The 19,689-nt window shown below is 45.6% G+C and overlaps 1 protein-coding gene across 1 annotated transcript in view; it reads right to left on the bottom strand.

The window, feature by feature from the left end:
- Nucleotides 1-19,689, bottom strand: part of SLC20A2 (solute carrier family 20 member 2) — a 74,262-nt gene that overhangs the window by 15,400 nt on the left and 39,173 nt on the right. Inside the window, exons 6-8 of the mRNA XM_024765044.1 lie at nt 14,407-14,523; nt 9,394-9,597; nt 7,541-8,108 (exon numbers count right to left, since the gene is read on the bottom strand). Coding sequence (XP_024620812.1) covers nt 7,541-8,108; nt 9,394-9,597; nt 14,407-14,523 — 889 coding nt within the window. The remainder of the gene's footprint in view (nt 1-7,540; nt 8,109-9,393; nt 9,598-14,406; nt 14,524-19,689) is intronic.

Here is a 19,689-nt window from a genome sequence, read left to right as displayed (position 1 = left end):
TGCGGTACGCAGGCCTCTCACTGTTGTGGCCTCTCCCGTCCGGACGCGCAGGCTCAGCGGCCATGGCTCACGGGCCCAGCCGCTCCGCGGCATGTGGTATCTTCCCGGACCGGGGCACGAACCCACGTCCCCTGCATCGGCAGGCGGACTCTCAACCACTGCGCCACCAGGGAAGCCCCTCCGTCCTTTTTAAGGTGGAATATTCCACTGTGTGTGTGTGTGTGTGTGTGTGTGTGTGTGTGTGTGTGTGTGTATACATACGCACACACACACACACACCATATCTTGTTTAGCCATTCATCTGTTGATGGACACTGGGGTTGCCTCCACGTCTTGGCTATTGTGAATAGTGCTGCTGTGAACACGGGTGTGAAAATGTCTCTTTGAGACCCTGCTTTCCATTCTTTTGGGTATATGCCCAGTAGTGGGATTGCTGGGTCATATGGTAATTCTATTTTAAAATTTTTGAGAAATCTTCAGACTGTTTTCCACAGTGGTTACACCATTTTATATTCCCACCAACAGTGCACAAGAGTTCCAATTTCTCACATCCTTGCCAACACTTATTTTGTTTTTAGAGTCGCCATCTTAATGGTTGTGTGATTTGTTAATTTTTTTTTTTCTGGCTGTGCTGGGTCTTTGTTGCTGTGCACGGGCTTTCCCTAGTTGCGGTGAGCGGGGGCTACTCTTTGCTGCAGTGTGCGGGCTTCTCATTGCGGTGGCTTTCCTTGTTGCGGAGCATGGGCTCTAGGCGCATGGGCTTCAGTAGTTGCAGCACACAGGCTCAGTAGTTGCGGCACGCGGGCCCTAGAGCGCGCAGGCTTCAGTAGTTGTGGCATGTGGGCTCTAGGGAGCACAGGCTTCAGTAGTCGTGGCACGTAGGCTCAGTAGTTGTGGCTCACAGGCTCTAGAACACAGGCTCAGTAGTTGTGGTGCAAGGGCTTAGTTGCTCTGCGGCATGTGGGATCTTCCCAGACCAGGGATCGAACCCATGTCCCCTGCATTGGCAGGCAGATTCTTAACCACTGCACCACCAGGGAAGTCTCTACTTTTTTTTAAAGTACTGAAAAATCACAAGAAGTGGATACAAGTTCTTTTCTTTCTTCCTTTCTTTCTCTATTTCTTTCCATTTTCACTGCCAGCACAGCTACTAACATTAGCTACCAATTTGGGGCAGCTGTGCCAGCCTCCCCACTATGGGATCACAAACATTACTGCTAATCATTAGTTCTCAGGACCACCCCTTAAACTGGCTATTGTCACTCCCATTTTACTGATGAGAAAACTGATGCCAAAGTCATGTCCCTAGCAGGAAGCAGAACTGGGATGTGAGCTTAGGACTCACTCAGGTGCTTACCCCTCCCCCCAGACCCCCTATCATCACTCAGGCCCTTGGCAGGCATGCACTGACTTTTTCGGGGGGATGCCACAGCTTTTTTTCTTTTTTAAATTAAGACTTTATTTCTTTAGAGCAGTTGAAGATTCATAGCAAAACTGAGGGGAAGGTACAGAGGTTTCCCATATACCCTCTGGTCCACACATGCATAGCCTCCCCATCATCAACATCCCCACCAGAGTGGAACATTTGTTACAACCGATGAACCCATACTGACACATCAGAATCATCTGAAGCCCACAGTTTACAGTAGCGTTCACTCTTGGTGTTGTACATTCTGTGGGTTTAGACAAATGTATAATAAATGACATGTATCCATCATTAGGGTATCATACAGAGAATCTTCACTGCCCTAAAAATCCTCTGTGCTCTACCTATTCATCCCTCCTTCCCACCCCAACCCCTGATCTTCTGTCTCCATAGTTTTGCCTTTTCCAGAAAGTTATATAGTTGGAATCATACAGTATGCAGCTTTTCATATTGGCTTCTTCCATTCAGTAATATGCATTTAAGGTTCCTGCATGTAATTTCATGGCTTGATAACTCATTTCTTTTTAGTGCTGAAGAGCATTGTGTAAATGTACCAGTTTTTATCAATCCACCTATTGAAGGACATCTTGGTTGCTTCTACGTTTTGGCAATTTTGCGTAAAGCTGCTATAAACATCCATGGACAGGTTTTTGTGTGGATATAAGCTTATTAGGATAAATACCAAGGAGCACGACTACTGGATGGTACAATAAGAGTATGCTTAGTTTTGTAAGAAACTGTCCCACTGTCTTCCAAAGCAGCTGTACCATTTTGTATTCTCACCAGAAATGAATGAGAGTTCCTGTTGCTTCACATCCTTGCCAGCGCTTGGTGTTGTCAGATCAGTTGACTGTCATATTTATGTGGGTCTATTTCTGGGCTCTCTATTCTGTTTCATTGATTTATCTGTCTGTTCTTTCACCAATACCATACTGTCTTGTTACTGCAGCTTTACTAGCAAGCTTGAATTCGGGTAGTATCAGTCCTTCAAGTTTGTTCTCCTTCAATTTTGCGTTGGCTATTCTGGGTTTTTTGCCTCTCCATATAAACTTTAGAATCAGTTTATCAGTATCCATAAAATAACTTTCTGAGGTTTTGATTGGGGTTGCATTGACTCTATAGATCAAGATGTGAAGAACGGACGTCTTGGCAATATTGAGTCTTCTTATCCTTGAACATGGAAAATCTCTCCATTTATTCCATTCTTTGATTTCATCCATCAGTTTTACAGTTTTCCGCATATAGATCCTGTACACATTTTGTTAGATTTATCCCTAAGTATTTAAGGTGCCAGTGTACATGGTACTATTGTGTTTTTGAATTTCAAACTCCACCTGTTCTCTGTTAATATGTAGGAAGTGATTGATTTTTGTACATTAACCTGTATCCTGCGTCCTTGTTATAATTGCTTATTAGTTCCAGGAGTTTTTTTTTTTTTTTGGTCAGTTCTTTCAGATTTTCTACATAGATGGTCATGTCATCTTCAAACAAAGACAGTTTTATTTCTTCTTTCCTAATCTGTATACGTTTATCTCCCTTTCTTGTCCTAGTGCATTAGCTAGAACTTTCAGTACAGTTTTGAAAAGCAGTGCTGAAAGGGGACATCTATGCCTTGTTCCTGATCTTAGTGGAAAAGCTTTGAGTTTCTCACCATTAAGTATGATATTAGCTGTAGTTTTTTTGTATTTTTTATCAAGTTGAGGAGTTCCCCTCTATTCCTAGTTTACTGAGAGTTTTTATCACGAATAGTATTGGATTTTGTTAAATGCTTTCTTCTGCATCTATTGATATGATCATGTGACTTTTCCTTTTTAGCCTATTGACATGATGGATTACATTAACTAATTTTCGAATGTTGAACCAGTCTTGCATACCTCAGAGAAAGCTCATTGGTCATGCTGGATAATTCTCTTTATACATTGTTGGATTCAATTTGCTAATAGTTTGTTGAGTTTTTTCTTCAGCGAAGTTCATAAGAAATACAGGTCTATAGTTTTCTTATAATGTCTTTCACTGGTTTTGGTACTAGGGTAATGCTGGCCTTACAGAATGAGTTAGGAAGTATTCCTTTTGCTTCTATCCTCTGAAAGAAATCTGTAGACAAGTATAATTTCTTCCTTAGATCTTTGGCAGAATTCATCAGTGAACCTATCGGGGCCTGGTGCTTTCTGCTTTGAAAGGTTATTAATTATTGATTCAATTTCCTTAATAGATATAGGCCTATCAGATAGTCTATTTCTTCTTGTGTGAGTTTGGGCAGTTCTGTCTTTCAAGGAATTGGTCCATTTCACCTAGGTTATCAAACTGGTTATTCATAGTATTCCTTTTATAGTATTTTGTAGTGTTATCCTTTTAATGTCCATAGGATCTACAGTGATGTTCCTCTTCCCTTTCTGATATTAGTAATTTGTGTTCTCTCTTTTTCTCTGAGTTAGCCTGGCTAGAAGCTTATCAACTTCATTAATATTTTCAAAGAACCAGCTTTTTGTTTCATTGATTTTCTCTATTAGTTTCCTGACTTCAATTTCATTTATTTCTGCTCTAATTCTTATTATTTCTTTACTTCTGCTTACCTTGGATTTAATTTGCTCTTCTTTTCCTATTTTTCTAGGCTGGAAACTTAGATTGATTTTATTATTATTTATATTATTATTTATTATTTACTGATTTTATATCTTCCTTCTTTCCTAATATATGAATTCAATGCAATTTGAACCAGTCTTGCATACCTCAGAGAAAGCTCACTTGGTCATGCTGGATAATTCTCATTATACACTGTTGGATTCAATTTACTAATAGTTTGTTGATCCACCTGCCAACACAGGGGACACAGGTTCGATCCCTGGTCCAGGAAGATCCCACATGTGACGAAGCAACTAAGCCCACACACCACAACTCCTGAGCCTGCACTATAGAGCCCACGAGCCACAACTACTGAAGCCTGTGTGCTGCAACTACTGAAGCCCACATGCCTAGAGCCCATGCTCTGCAACAAGAGAAGCCACCATAATGAGAAGCCCATTTACCGCAACGGGAGTAGCCCCCGCTCGCCACAACTAGAGAAAGTCCGTGTGCAGCAATTCAATTCAATTTTCTTCTAAGCACTGTTTTTGCTGCTTCCCACAAATTTTGATGTGCTTTCATTTTCATTTAGTTCAAATATTTGAAAATTCCTCTTGATATTCCTTCTTTGATCCAAGTGTTATTTAGAAGTGTGTTGTTTTTTGTTTTTGTTTTTGTGGTACGCGGGCCTCTCCCGTTGCGGAGCACAGGCCCCGGACGCGCAGGCTCAGCGGCCATGGCTCACGGGCCCAGCTGCTCTGCGGCATGTGGGATCTTCCTGGACCAGGGCACGAACCCGTGTCCCCTGCATCGGCAGGCGGACTCTCAACCACTGCGCCACCAGGGAAGCCCTGTTACAGTGTTTTGATCTCCAGTATTCTTTTTGGTTCTTTCTTAGGATTTCCTTCTCTCTGCTTACCTTGCTCATCAAATGGATGCCTACTTTATCCATCAGAGACCTCAGCATATGAATCGTAGCTGTTTTCAATTCCTCATCTGATAATTCCAACATCCCAGCCATGTCTGGTTCTGAATTTTGCTCTGTCTCTTCAAATTGTGTTTCTTGCCTTTTGGTATGCCTTGTATATTTTTCTTGATAACCAGACATGATCTCCTGGGTAGAAGGAACTGCTGTAAATAGGTCTTTAGTGATGCGGTGGGAGGTCTGGGGATGGAGAAGCCTTCTGTAGTCCTTTGATGAGGTCTCGGTCTCTCAGTGAGCCTGTCCCTCTGGACTGTGAACTTCACAAGTGTTTCTCAGTTTCTGCTTCCCCCTTAAGTGGTACAGGATGGCTCGAGGTGGGTGCTTCCCTTCGCCCAAGTGGAAGGTGAGGGAAGTCTGGAGTGTATTTCCCCTCCCCAGGTCAGTTAGGCTGTGGTAATCCCCCTGCAGGCTGGGCTCTGGTGACCTGGTTTCCCCTGGGAGCAGGCCTGGTTAAGCACACAGTTGCTCTCTTCTGTCAAATGCTTTCCCTCCCCCGACAGGAGCAGGAGGGGATTTCTCTTCCCTGATATTCACTGTGAGGACCTGCTACAGCTCTTGGACGTAAAACTCACAATATCATGGGGTCCCCCTACCACGAGTCCCCTGGAGCCTCTAACTCTCTACTTGTCCCCCCTGAGCCTCCAGGGTCCATCATTCCAGTCCAGGTTTCCCTGGTTCCATGGCAGCTTCCACTCCTGAGTCACTCTTCCAGGACTGTCTGTCCCTCCAGTCTTGGGGGCGGTGGTTTGTCCTGTGTCCTCCTCTCCTTTCTGGATCCAAGAAGAGTTGTTGATTTTTCAGTCCATTCGGTTTTCTCCTGTTGTTAGGGTAGAGTGACAACTTCCAGGCTCCCTATGGGCTTTCAACAGCCTCTGTAGCTCTCAGCCCACCTCCACTCTGCAGACTGAGTCACAAAGAGCCAGCTCCCAAGCCCGCTTCTCCCCAGCTGTGTGACTCTGGGCAAGAAAGTCACATTTCTGAGCTTCAGAGTCCCTGTCTTTGAAGGATACCACTTAGGACTGCAAAGGACTGCTCTGAGGAGGGTTAGGGTAAGTTACAAGTGGTTCAGCTCTGAGCCCTGGTACAGACTTGATGACTTCTTCCTGAATGGACAGAAGCCCCCTCTTCACATCACACTATTATTTCTAAAACCTTGCTTTCATCAGACCATATCCCTGCTCAAAAGCCTCAAAAGCAGCCCCCAAACTGCAAACAGTTGCTCTAAACTCTGGTCACCTATAGCAGCTACCACCTAGACTCTTCCTCTGGCCTTTAAATGCTGTTTTGAGGTGTTCTGTTACTTTTCTACGTGTATGTCTTTCTTGTCTCCTTAACTGGAATTTAAACTCCTAAAGGACAGGGACCCAATTCATAACACTTTGACAGTACCAGGCTTTCAATAAAGAATTTGTGGATAAAGAGGAGGAAGTGGGCTGGTGGGAGAGGGCAGAAAAAAAATTATTAAGAGGAGACAGAACATGGTGCCCCCTATTAAATAACATGGCGACCCCTAGACGACACTGAGCAGAACATAAGATGTCCAGGCCTCTTCTCTGGCACAAAGACTTCTTTTAAAAAGAACAGAAACGCTGGTGCACGTGGGTAGACAGTGTAAAACAGAGTCATATAACTGAGCAAAAACACAAAAGCAACAAAGGCATGTTTTCCTGATTTGGACAGAAACATTATAATAGTATGAGTGAAAATGTAGGGATATTGATTATGGGAGAGCACTGTCTCGAGCTTGTTATAGAAAGCATCTCACTTAATCTTCACAGAAATCCCATGTGGTTGGTACTAGCTTTACTCCCACTTCACAGATTGGGACACTGAGGCATTGGGAAATTCAGTGACTGGTCTGGAGCTGCCCAGCCAGTGAGAGGGGGGTAGAGACTACACATTCGGGGCTTCCACGACCCGCCGACCTGAGCGTTTCCACGCTCTTGCTTGTGGCTCTTCCCGGAACCGCCCCCGCCCCCCCCAAGGCACGTCCTGCCTCGGGCCCTCGCACCTGCCGTCCCCTCTTCCGGAATGTTCTCCTAAAGACGAGTACACGGCTGCGCCCTCAGCCCCTGCAGGTGTCACTTGGCGAGCCCTCCTGACCCGAGCAGCCATCCAACACGGCAGCCCTCCAGGGGTCCCACACCCCTTTCTACTTCTCTCTTCCCTTTAACGCGTGTCACCGTCTGGCACACTACAGGAGCTACTTATTCACAGGTGACCCTTGAACAACTCGGCGGAAATCCGGGTACCGCTCTCTCTGACTCAAAACCAAAAGGAACTGCTGAATGACTCAGGCAGGGCAGGAAGCTGGAACGGCGTGGGCAGAGTCAGGGCTCAAACCCCACGTCTTCTGATTCCGCGTGTTGTGATCTCCGATCCAACGCAAACCTTCCCCCACACCTAGTTCATTTAAAGATCCGTGCAGTGAAGATAAGGGGGCTACACTCGTGGGGGAAAAGCCCATGTCGGTGGACCCGGGCAGTACAGACCCGCGAGGTTCCAGGGTGGCCGTGTGTCTGCCGTGCGCCTCCCCCCCGCCCCGCCCGCGCGCCCTGGGCACTGACCTCACGTCGTTGCCGCCGTGCGCGAAGGAGCCGAAGCAGGCGGTGAGGACCTGCAGGAAGTGGAAGAGCAGGTGGACCTCGGCCGAGTCCTTCTCCTCCTTCTCGTCGTCCGCCACGTCATCGCGTGGCGGCTCGGGCTCGGCCAGCGGGGTGGCCAGGCGCACCTCCACGCCACCCTCCTCGGCCTCGATCTCGGCCTCGGCCACGGCGTTGCAGTAGCTGGAGTAGCTGTCGTAGCGCAGCCGCCGGCGGGAGTAAGCCACGGCGTCGGCCACCAGCTTCTCGCTGTCCTCGGGCGCGGGCGCGTCGCCGCGGCGCGTGGCCAGGCCAGGCAGCCCGCAGATGGCCGCCGTGTAGCACGTGTAGCTGTTGTTGCGCCGCAGCAGCCGCGGGGCCCCGTCCGGCGCCGTCCGCTCGTCGCGGATGCGGTGCAGCAGGTCCTTGTAGAGACCCGAGTCCTTGTGCACCGTGTGATACACGTGGCCGTCGCCGCGTGCCGGGCCGTCGAAGCCGAAGGTCCCGTTAGACACGGGCGACTTGGCGCCGTGTGTCATGGACAGCGCCCGGCCTGCAGGGGGACAAGGGGACAGACTGAGAGCCGAGGTCATCTGGGGAAGGCGGGGTGGCAGGTGCTTTTGCTTTTTCCCACGTGCTCCATTTTCTAACTTGACTATGAAGGCCCTGCAGTATGGTTCAAATAAAAAGGGAAACTTGGAAACATACAACAAAGGGTAAGTAAAACTAATATGGTAGTTAAAAAATGATGTTACGGTCTCTTAAAATGTGTCTTCCAGAAATCGCGGTAGCATTCCCTCCTTTTCTAGGAACCAGTAAAAGGAGGATTCCCTGTAAGGAGCTCATTTTACAAAAAACTTCATATAAGAGGGACCCAACCCAGAACCCTGTGAGATACACGCTGTAGGTGCTCCTTAAAAATATGACACAAATGGACTCATCTATGAAACAGAAACAGAATCACAGACATAGAGAACAGACTGGTGGTTGCCAAGGGGGAGGGGCTGGGGGAGGGTTGGAGGGGGAGGTTGGGATTAGCAGATGTAAGCTATTACATAGAGAATGGATAAACAACGAGGTCCTACTGTATAGCACAGGGAACTATTTTCAATATCCTGTGATAAACCATAATGGAAAAGAATATTTAAAAAAAAGAATGTATATATATGTAAAACTGAGTCACTTTGCTGTAGAGCAGAAATTAACACAACACTGTAAATCAACTATACTTCAATTTTTTAAAAAAAAGCCCAGTCCGGGCAGTCAAAGGCAGATCTGTCAGATCAGTGGGCAGTTTGTTTGCCTTCTTTGGCCAAGTCCCAAACGCAGCCTGGAAATCGGTGCCAGTGCCCCTGCAGGGAGGTGGGCCAGGCAGATGCTAGTGCCTGCCCATCACTGTCCAGAGATGCTGTGGGACAAAGCCCCCCCCCGCCCCAAGATGGTCCTGATGGTTTCTGTGATTCTCTAGTGGGACCCCCTCCCGTTCCAATGTCAGCTTTCGCTCTGCGTCTTCCAGGAGGAAGGTGTTCGTATTAAGCTGGATAAACCAACCTTCCGATCTCCAGCAGTTAGGTGACTGCACGTGGAAGATGCAGGTGAGGCACTCAGAGGGGTGGTACGGGGGGTCTGGGTGCCGCTGGGAGACTGTAGGTAAATGGCTCTTGGAGGAAAATCACAGGACACGAGTAAGCCTGCTCTGCGACTGCCTGGTCCCTGAGGCCTCTTTAGCGCCTAGGTTTTCTCAAAGCAGAAACCGGGGGACACTTGTGTGCACTGGAGGCTCAGTGCCACACGCAGGCCAGCAGGCCCAGCGCCACCTCAGCCCCCGGGGGTCTTACCGTATGGTACGCGGGGGTGGTGTCCCCCTGTCGTGCTTTCTGAGGTCCCGGATGGCTCTGCGACCGACCCGGTGAGGGGGACGGTGCTGTCGTCATGAGCCCTGGCACCCGGTAGCTCTTTAAATACTGGAGACTCCGCTTCCTGAATTTTGTTGAGGCTTTCATCAGAGACTCGCGATAAAGCACTTTCTTTTTGTAATTTGCCTAAAGAAAATAGAGTCATAACTGAAAATTTTGTCAGAGAATTCTTGTTACTGACAAATGAATATAAAATAAATATTTATCTTGTTACATACTTACTTTGGGAATGAAGAAAAAAGTTAGACAAAATAAAGTGGAGAGTTCAATCATCTGGGAAACACAGGCTAGAAAACTCAGCTATGGAGGGAAAGATGGAGGCTTAGGCCTGAGTTATCTCATCCAAGACCAACAAAGAAGACAGGATTAGACTGATTCCCAAGGTAAACATTCTGTAAATACTACAGCCATCTAGACTGGCCTTCTATTTTCTTAAACTAACCTCAGAATCCCTGAAATGTTTATCCTTTTTGTCTTCAAAGATACTGTTATAGTCTGCTTGGTTTTCTTCTGTTCAATAAATGACTGCTCTCAGATTTCTTCAGGCCACCAAATCTTCGGAAACAAGTAAATCATTTTCCTCAAAAGGAACAGAGAGGGCTTCCCTGGTGGCGCAGTGGTTGAGAGTCCGCCTGCCGATGCAGGGGACACGGGTTCGTGCCCTGGTCTGGGAAGATCCCACATGCCGCGGAGCGGCTGGGCCCGTGAGCCGTGGCCGCTGAGCCTGCGTGTCCGGAGCCTGTGCTCCGCAACGGGAGAGGCCACAACAGTGAGAGGCCCGTGTACCGCAAAAAAAAAAAAAAAAGAAAAAAAAAAAAGAATGCTCTCCAGCTTTAAATTGCTTTTTAAAAATCCCTGGTTTCTTTTGAAAGTAAAGGATTTCTAAAAGTAAGTAGAATCTCTCTGTTCCTTTTTTTTTTGCAGTACGCGGGCCTCTCACTGTTGTGGCCTCTCCCGCTGTGGAGCACAGGCTCCGGACGCGCAGGCTCAGCGGCCATGGCTCACGGGCCCAGCCGCTCCGCGGCATGTGGGATCTTCCCAGACCGGGGCACGAACCCGTGTCCCCTGCATCGGCAGGCGGACTCTCAACCACTGCGCCACCAGGGAAGCCCGAGAGCATTCTTTGTAATCAAATCTGGTGTGTGGTGCTGGTGATTTATGACCTTGTTTCCTCACCTGAGTGGATGTCTAAGCTCTCACCCACCCAACCGAAATGGAGACATTCTCGGTTCCTCGGCTGAACACACTCAGCATCACCTCTATTTCTCTACTTACCTAGATAGTCAGATACAAGATAGATTCTTTTTAAACTACATTTGTTATGCACTGCAAGGAACAAAAAAGTGTGCATACAGATCTCTGACCTCAAGTTGCTTACAATCTAGATGAGAAAAGGTAATATTTGTAAAGATTATAATAACAAATTTTTAAAAACACTTTTTTTTTTTTTTGGCCTCACTGTGCGGCTTGTGGTAGCTCAGTTCCCCAACCAGGGACTGAACCCGTGCCCCCCTGCAGTGGAAGCATGGAGTCCTAACCACTGGACCGCCAGGGATTTCCCAAAAACACCTGTTAACACATGAAACAGGTATTATTATTTTCTCTCCTTTATAAACAGCAAACTGAGGCCCAGAGAGGTTAAGTCATTTGCCAAAGGTCACACAGGTAGCAAAATGCAGTCGGTTTACTCTCTGTCCACGCCCTTAACCACAGTCTGTACTTAAATTAATAGAAAAAGTTACATATATACTGAAATGTCAGAATACACGGCATTGACCAAAAAATCTCCTGGGAAGCCAGTATGGGTAGTGATGTCAGTTTCCTGCTGTAACATTATAGCCTAAATGTGGAAGAAAAGATTTTATGGCCCATTTCACATTAAGGTTCAGCTATTAGAAAAAGCCCTTAGACATCAGAGCATTTCAGTATAGTTTATCACTTCCCATGGGGTTAAGTCAGCCAAGCAGGATGTTTAAGGTGGGCTCCTTCTCAGCCTAGAGTGGGAACGGCTACACAGGAGACGAAGCGGCAGCTGGTTATCAATCTGGCTTCACTACTTAGTTTCAAGTTGTATGTATTAATGCCGTTTTTTTTATTATTAGTTTTTAAATCTACATGCAGTAAATTGGCTCTGTCTGTGTGTGTAGAATCTTGAGTCTAACAAATGTCTAGATTCCTACAGACAATCCACAATCAGGATAGGGAAGGTTTCCATCAGCCCCTAAAGCCTCCCTGGCAGTCAGCCCCTCTGCCCATCCCTAGCCTGTGACAACCACTGATCTGCTCTCTGTCCCTACAGTTTTGTCTTTTCCACATGTCATATAAATGGAACCATAAGACATGAGCTTTTGAGGCTGGCTTCTCTGACCTGGCATGATTAGTGCATCTGAGGTTCATCCAAGTTGCTGCAGGTTTCAGTAGCTCACTCTTCTTCACTGCCTAGTGTTCTAATACATGAATGTATTTATTTACATAAATACGTGCTTGTTTATTCGTTCTGTGGATAATCTGTGCTGTTTCTAGTTTTTGGTGATGGCAAATAAAGTTGCCATAAACATTCATATCCAGGCTTTTGTGTGAATTTAAATTTGCATTTCTCTAGGGTAAATACCTAGGAGTGGGTAAGTGTATATTTAACCTTATAAGAAACCACCAAACTGCTTTCCTGAGAGGCTGCACCATTTTGCATTCCCACCAGGAGTACATGAGCATTCCAGCTGCTGCTCAGTCTGTAACTTGTCTTTTTAAATTCTCTTAATAGTGTTTCTCACAGAGCAACAGTTTCTGACTTTGATGAAGTGTGATTTACCAACTTCTTTTATGAACTGTTTTTGGTATCGTATCTAAAAACTCTTTGCTTTACCAATGGTCTCAAAAGTTTTCCCTTTTTTGTCCTAAAAGTTTTATAGTTTTCTGTTTTACATTTTTATCTATGATGCATCTTGAGTTAATTTTTACAAGGTGTAAGGCTTAGGTCAAGGTTCTCTTTTTGGCATTCAATATCCAACTGTTCCAATACCATTTATTGTAAGGACTATTCTTCCTCCATCGAACTGACTTTGTATTTTGTCAAAAATCATTTGGCCATATATATTTGTGGCTCTGTTTCTGGACTCTGTTCTGTTAATCTAGATGTCTCTTCACCAATTCCACACTTTCCTGTAGCTTTATAGTAGCTCTTAAAGCCAAGCAGTACAGGTCTTTCAAATTTACTCTTTTCCAAAATTGCTTTGGCTATTCCAGTTCCTTTCCCTTTCCATATAAATTTTTAAAGTGACTTGTCTAAATCTACAAAACATCCTGCTGGGATTTTTATTTAAATTGTGTTAAATCTATAGACTGATTTGAGACAAACTGACATTTTCCGGTATTGAGTCTTTGTGTTCATGAGCATGGTACGTCTCCTCATTTGTTTTGTTCTTTGAAATACGGGTTTCTCAAATTCAGATATATCCGTATGAACGTGCGATTGTAAGGTACACTCTGAGGCCAAAATTAAATACTTCTTTTCTTTTGAGAGCCCTGTAAAAGGCTCTGTGTGGCCTCCAGACTTGGAATTCAATCATGTTGCCGCTGACAGGAAAATACCTCCTGCAATTTTCTAAGCCACAGTCTTCTTCTTTTTTTTTTTTAATTGCTTTCATTGAGGTATAATTTCCATACAGTGAAATTTATACATTTTAAATGTACAGGTAGATGACCCGTGACAAATGACTACAGCCTGTAACTACTCCCCAATTAACAGAGTCCTGCAAAGTGCCTCCTGTCCCTAAAGTTCCCTCCAGTCCCTACAAAGTTCCCTCCTATCCCTGCAAAGTCCCCTCCTGTCCCTAAAGTTCCCTCCTGTCCCTACAAAGCTCCCTCCTGTCCCTGGAAAGTTCCCTCCAGTCCGTACAAAGTTCCCTCCTGTCCCTAGAGTTCCCTCCTGTCCCTGGAAAGTTCCCTCCTGTTCCTACAAAGCTCCCTCCTGTCCCTGCAAAGCTCCCTCCTGTCCCTGCAAAGTCCCCTCCTGTCCCTAGAGTTCCCTCCTGTCCCTGGAAAGTTCCCTCCTGTTCCTACAAAGCTCCCTCCTGTCCCTACAAAGCTCCCTCCTGTCCCTGCAAAGCTCCCTCCTGTCCCTACAAAGCTCCCTCCTGTCCCTGCAAAGCTCCCTCCTGTCCCTGCAAAGTCCCCTCCTGTCCCTAGAGTTCCCTCCTGTCCCTAAAGTTCCCTCTTGTCCCTTGTGCCCCTTTGCAGTCGGTCTCCAGCAACCAGTGGTTTCTCCCGCTGTGGATTACCGTTCCCTGGAGTCACGCAGTATGTACTCCTTTGTGTCTGGCTTCTCCCGGTACTTCTCCTCTTCACTGCTAATTCGTCTTCTATTGTATGAATAGACCATAATTTGGTTATCCATTCGCTTGTTAACGAGCATGCAGGTTGTTTCCGTTTTTTTGCCTAGTATGACTGACCAATTTGTGTACAAGTCTTTTTATTTCTCTTGGATAAATACCTAAGAGTGGAATTAATGGGCCACGTGGTAAATGTTTGCCTAACCTTACAGGAAACTGCTCAACTAACTTCCCCCATGGCTGTACCAGTTTTTATTTCACCATAAATATATGAGAATTCCAGTTACCACACTTGTAATCTAGTCTTTCTACCTTTAGCCATTCTTGAGGGAGGGAAGTGCTACCTGACTGTGGTGTTGATCTGTGTAATCTCATGTTTCTCAGCAGACAGTTACCTTCCATTAGCCACGGCAACTAGGACCTCACTGTCACCTGGGTCCCAAGTTACCAAGGAAAAGTTTGAGCCAGAAAGCCGTCAGGAGCCACGAGCCAAGGACTGGCCCGATCTCGGTGTGCGTCCCTCTGTCAGTCAGGATCACCGTGGACAACAGCGAGGGCTCAGCAGTCAGAGCACTCTTGCAGATCAGAAGAACGGCAAAGCCCTTACCTGCTATCTTTCTCCGCATCCACGGACACACACAGAGCCACACGAAGAGGGCGAACAGCAGCGCGACCCCGAAGGAGATGAGCACAATCGCCCACATGGGAAGGACCAGGCCCAGCACTGGGGATAAAGGGGATACTTCTCAAACATTGGGCATCACGTCCACATACCTGCCGTTCCCCAAACCTGAAATGAACCACCTGGATTCCATGTTTAATAAAACTCTCAACCAAAAAAGATGTGCTAGGCTTTCAGGGCGTACAAAGCTGTGTGTTTAAGACACACACCTTTGCAAATATGTGGTTAAATCAGTAAGTAACCTAATTATTAAAAATCGACCAACTTGGCACCAACGGCATATTAAGTTGGGAATAAACCCATTTACAGTATTACCTCAATATCTAAATTCCTGAGTGGACAAACAGGGGTAACAGAGGGTCCGTCTTCCCTCCTAGTGCCCCCGCCCCCGCCCCCGGGCAGCGCGAAGCCCAGGGCTGCGGCAGGCACAGCAAGGCGGGCAGCTGCCTCTTTGGTTTCTCAATAGTCAGCAGCCCGGCTTTAAATGGACATGACACTCAGATCACACACACAAACCTTTTTTAACGTCAGATGAAATTGAGAAACAGCAGACACAGGAAGAGTCTGCTGCCCCCTTCGTAAGTGCCTGAAAGCAGGGCATAAATTTCTTGTGAGAAACGTGCCTTCCTTTTTCCAGGAAGAGCAAAGTGACCCTCACCACTGGAAACAAGGCACCAATGCCAAGATAAGTCTGTACAAACAGACCTTGCTAAAATAACCGTTCTATTCTGTTTCCTCCTGTATTTCCTAGTCACTTTCCATAATTGATCACCCTTTGTCAAAATGGTATATAAGTCCCAAAGTCTAACTGCTTCTTTGCGTGTTCATGTCTTTTCTGTGAAGGCCTCCATATGCATAAATCAACCCTTTCTACTGTTAAAAATAAAATAAAATAAAAACTTAGATAGCAAAGTTTTTTAAAAGGACACTGACTTTGAAACTCAACTCTTCTTTGAAGTGTCAACTCATGGAATTACAACATAGAAAAACTTTTCATTACTATCCAGTCCAGCACACGAAGTGGCCATTCCATCAGCCAGTGAAAGTACGGAGGGTAGAGAAGTATCAGGCTTCCTAGCCCCGTGGGCCCCAGAGCCCAGCTCTCCCGGCCGCACAGGTGGGACTCACACACGCTCACAGGTGCACCCTTGCACAGGCACAAAGATACAGGCACAGGAACACTCACTACAGCATTATTTGTAATGGGAAGAATTTGCAAGACGACCGATACACGCATCATTCCATGGAAACGTTGTCAGTGTGGTGCAGAGCGTAAAAATGAGGTCGGTCTAAACGTACTCATAAGGAAAGAGGCCCGTGATCTAGTTAAGTCAGAAAGGCCGTCTGGATCATGGTGTGTGTACCATGACCCAATTTATGTTTAGAAGAGAAAACAACCCCACACATACACTCCTACCATATGTGTGAATAGACAGAAAAAGTTCTGGAAAGAATCAGTGGTTACTCCTGTGGAGAGATGAGAAATTGGAGGGGGCTCTCCCTTCTCACTACATATACTTTTGTACTGTTAACTTTGAAAATTTATAATGGGCACACACTTTTGTAAATTGTTAAACTTTTTTTCAAAGTTTGAAAGGAGTGAACTATTTAAAACTTTGCTCTTAAACAAATCTCTAATGATACAGGTTTTGTTAGTTACACTGTTAGCCACTCTATACATACAAACCTTACTCAGGTAAGGTATTATTACACATTTTGATAACGGTAAGAGGGAGAACAGGTCGTTAATACTCTAACTGGGGAGTCAGAATGAACATATATAAATATGAAAAACAAAAAACCAAGATCACCCAGCCTTAGTACCGTTGAGGGGTCGCTGGTGCCAGCAGACACTCAGCGGTCAGGCCACTCCACCCTCAAACGCCCGATTACACCGGAAAGCATATGGTCCCATGCAGGGCTGTACTGAGGCACCTGGCAGCCCCGCTCCAGCCCCGGCTGTGGCCTCGGATCCGAGGCTTGGAACTGCTTGTAGAACCACTCAGGCTGACCTCACTGGCCACACTCACGGCCACGGCTTCCTGCTTCTGCTTTATGTCTTCGTGCCAGTGTCTGATACATGTGGTAAAAGACCACTCCAAAGCTGTTTCTTGCTAACTGAGTGGTAACTGTTAATTACCAACATCAAACTGATGAACGAACATCAACACCAACTACAGCTTAAAAATACTTGGCTTTTGAAGAGGTTTCACGGTTTCCTTGGTGGTTCCTGGTTCCGTTGATGATAAAATTGTTACTTGGGCTACTTTTGGCTTCACTGCGTTAACTTGATCTAAGACAGGCGAGCTCTGGGTACTCTGGGGAGGGGATGCAGTTTGGGAGCTGGATATAGGAATATTTAAACGAGTGAATACTTTTGCCCCCAGGCCCCGTTTGCTTCCTTCCCTGCCGAGCAGAGCTCACGACAAGGCAGGGCAGGGCTGCTCTACGTGCGCCTTCCAGGCCTGTCTCCACGCTCTCCGCGGAGGTCACGTGAGTTCTGGAGGGTGTCAGGACCCACATCTGAAAGGGAGGAACTGAGGCCGGCTACACGACTTCTGATGCTTCTCTTAGACAATAAGCCACAATGTCACCTGACCCTTGAACCGTTACCATCACAACTACCTTCTCCATCGGTTTGGCCTGGGAAGTGGCCAATAAGGTCCGAAGCCACCCTCTGAGTCACAAGAACTGGACGGGAGGTCAGGGGCTCCACACATCACTGAGGGTGGAAGAGGTGGGAGACAGAGGGAAAAACCAAGGGTGTGAAGCACCAGGGGTGAGGAACCAGGAAAGCGGGGGCAGTCATCCATGGTGAGTAAGAGAGGAGAGAGGAACAGAACGGGAACAGGACTTGGGTCTTACCAAATTATTATGCCAATTTAGTAAATTAACAGAGCATCAGAAGTGCACAGGATTGACGTACATACAAAACAGAAACAGACTCACAGGCACAGAAAACAAACATGGTTACAAAGGGGAAAGTGGGGGGATAAATTAGGAGTTTGGGGATTAACAAATACACACTACAATATATAAATAAGGATCTACTGTAGAGCACAGGGAACTATATTCAGTATTTTGAAATAATCTGTAAGGTTAAACCTTACAGTAAAAGAACTTCAAAAAGAATGTGTGTGTGTGTGTGTGTGTGTGTGTGTATATATATATATATATAAAAAAAAACCTGACACCTGAAACTGTACACGTGAAAAAAAAGAAAAGCGCACCAGGATTTACTTTTAAAGCCTGCATATAAGAAATGCAGACTGACAGTTAAGGGATGCAGCTCTAAACTGTACTAAATATATAAAATCAACTTTCATGGATAAAAAAACAATTAAATGTAAAAATCCAGCATGGAAAAGCCTTTGAATCAACATACCTCCAGGGGAAAACTTTTTTTCTTCTGAAAATTCAAGGTTGACCTTTTCACAACAAAATTTTTGACAAAAATACTTCGCACTGATCAGCCTTCCTGCGAGGATCTCAAATTGTTTTCCGGTAACAGCACTCCAGAGGGCACTGAGGCCCGGCGCCGTCACCCCGCGGAAGGCAAAGTAGGACACGGCTTGAATTGCTCCGGTCCCCGCGGCCAAGAGCAGCTGCCAGGAGCCCACACTGGGTGCTCGCAAGCCCAGGCCTCACTCCAGCCCCTAAATGGCCTTTCATCTCAAGCTCTTTCATTTTCTGAACAGCAAAGATATGATGAATAGTGATTTAGCTCTAACCACAAGCATCCTTGCAACTCTCTCCCAAATCCCCCGAAGATCAGGATATTCAAGTGACATGAGAAAAAGCGGAGAACTTTTTAGAAACACAGTCTTCTGGAGTCATTATTACTTTGCTACATCTCTTGTTTTTCATATATAACAATCATTGTTAGAATCTAATAAAATAAATTAAGCTTCTATAAAACCAGTAAGGCTTTTTAGCCCATATTAGTTCCCTTACACTACTCATCAGCCTCTCCTGCACCCTCTCTTCTCTCTCTCTCGGTTTAATTTTAAAAATAATAATATGGTTATAAAAATATCATCCATAGATAATCATCAAGGACCTACTCTATAGCACAGGGAACTCTACTCAATACTCTGTAATAACATATATGGCAAAAGAATCTGAAAAAGAATAGATATATATGTGTATAACTGAATGACTTTGCTGTACACCTGAAACTAGCATAGCATTGTAAAGCAACTAGACTTCAATATAAAATAAAAATTAAAAAAAATTAAAAACATCAGCAAAAATATCAGCTGTATAAAACCGTATCACACACAACTGTGGAAATTCCTCGTCGTCCATCCTTCTGGAACCCACTTCCCAGAGTAACACTATTAACTATTTGGTGTGTATCTTTTCAGGCATTTTCTGGACATAAACATATGGTGCAGAGGGTTTGTGAGAATTTTTTTTTCTTTTCTTTAAATTTAATAGATGTAAATCACACTGTATATATTCTTCTGTGCCTTCATTTCTCACATAACAATATATTATGGACATCTTTCCACAGTAACACGCACACACAGACACACGTCTGCCTCATTTGTAGAATTACTTTTTACTAATCCTCCCTTCCCTGATAAATGAAGTTTCTAGTTTTTGTTTTGTTTTAGATCAACACGCTCAAGCATTAGAGGAGCTCCCTATGTGAAAGGAATCCTGGGGTAACTTTAAGAAAATGAAGCATTGGGCTTCCCTGGTGGCGCATAGGGGGCTTCCCTGGTGGCGCAGTGGTTGAGAGTCCGCCTGCCGATGCCAGGGACACGGGTTCGTGCCTCCCAAAAAAAAAAAAAAAAAAAGAAAGAAAGAAAATGAAGCATTGTTTTGAAATTCAAAAATGCTATTTCCTAATTTGTCCTATAGTTGGGATTTTTTTTTTATTCATATGGTACCAGCTTTCTCAAACCAGGGTTCATTTATAATAATTCTGAGAAGGAAGTGAGTTTAAATCACTCTGTTCTGAACCAAGCTCTCAGTGATACTGGAGAATCTTCTCAGCCCAGGCCTTCCCCACCTAGGGCCCTGGGCTGGGAATCACTGAAGCTCCAATGCCCAGCTCCTCTACAGCCCAGAACATTCTCTACAGCTAACACGGAACACAGAGGTCCTCTGGGAACAAAGCTCCTTCTCCCGAGTCAGTGGGGACCTGAGGGGTGGCTGATGCTCTGGTTCCCTCAAGGGGGCTGGACCAGAAGAGCTGCC

Source organism: Neophocaena asiaeorientalis, unplaced genomic scaffold (genome assembly GCF_003031525.2).
Source record: "Neophocaena asiaeorientalis asiaeorientalis breed wild unplaced genomic scaffold, Neophocaena_asiaeorientalis_V1.1 scaffold14, whole genome shotgun sequence".
NCBI classification, from domain to species: Eukaryota; Metazoa; Chordata; class Mammalia; order Artiodactyla; family Phocoenidae; genus Neophocaena; species Neophocaena asiaeorientalis.
Note: the sequence above shows the minus strand (reverse complement) of the source record. Positions and strands in the feature narration are given on the sequence as shown.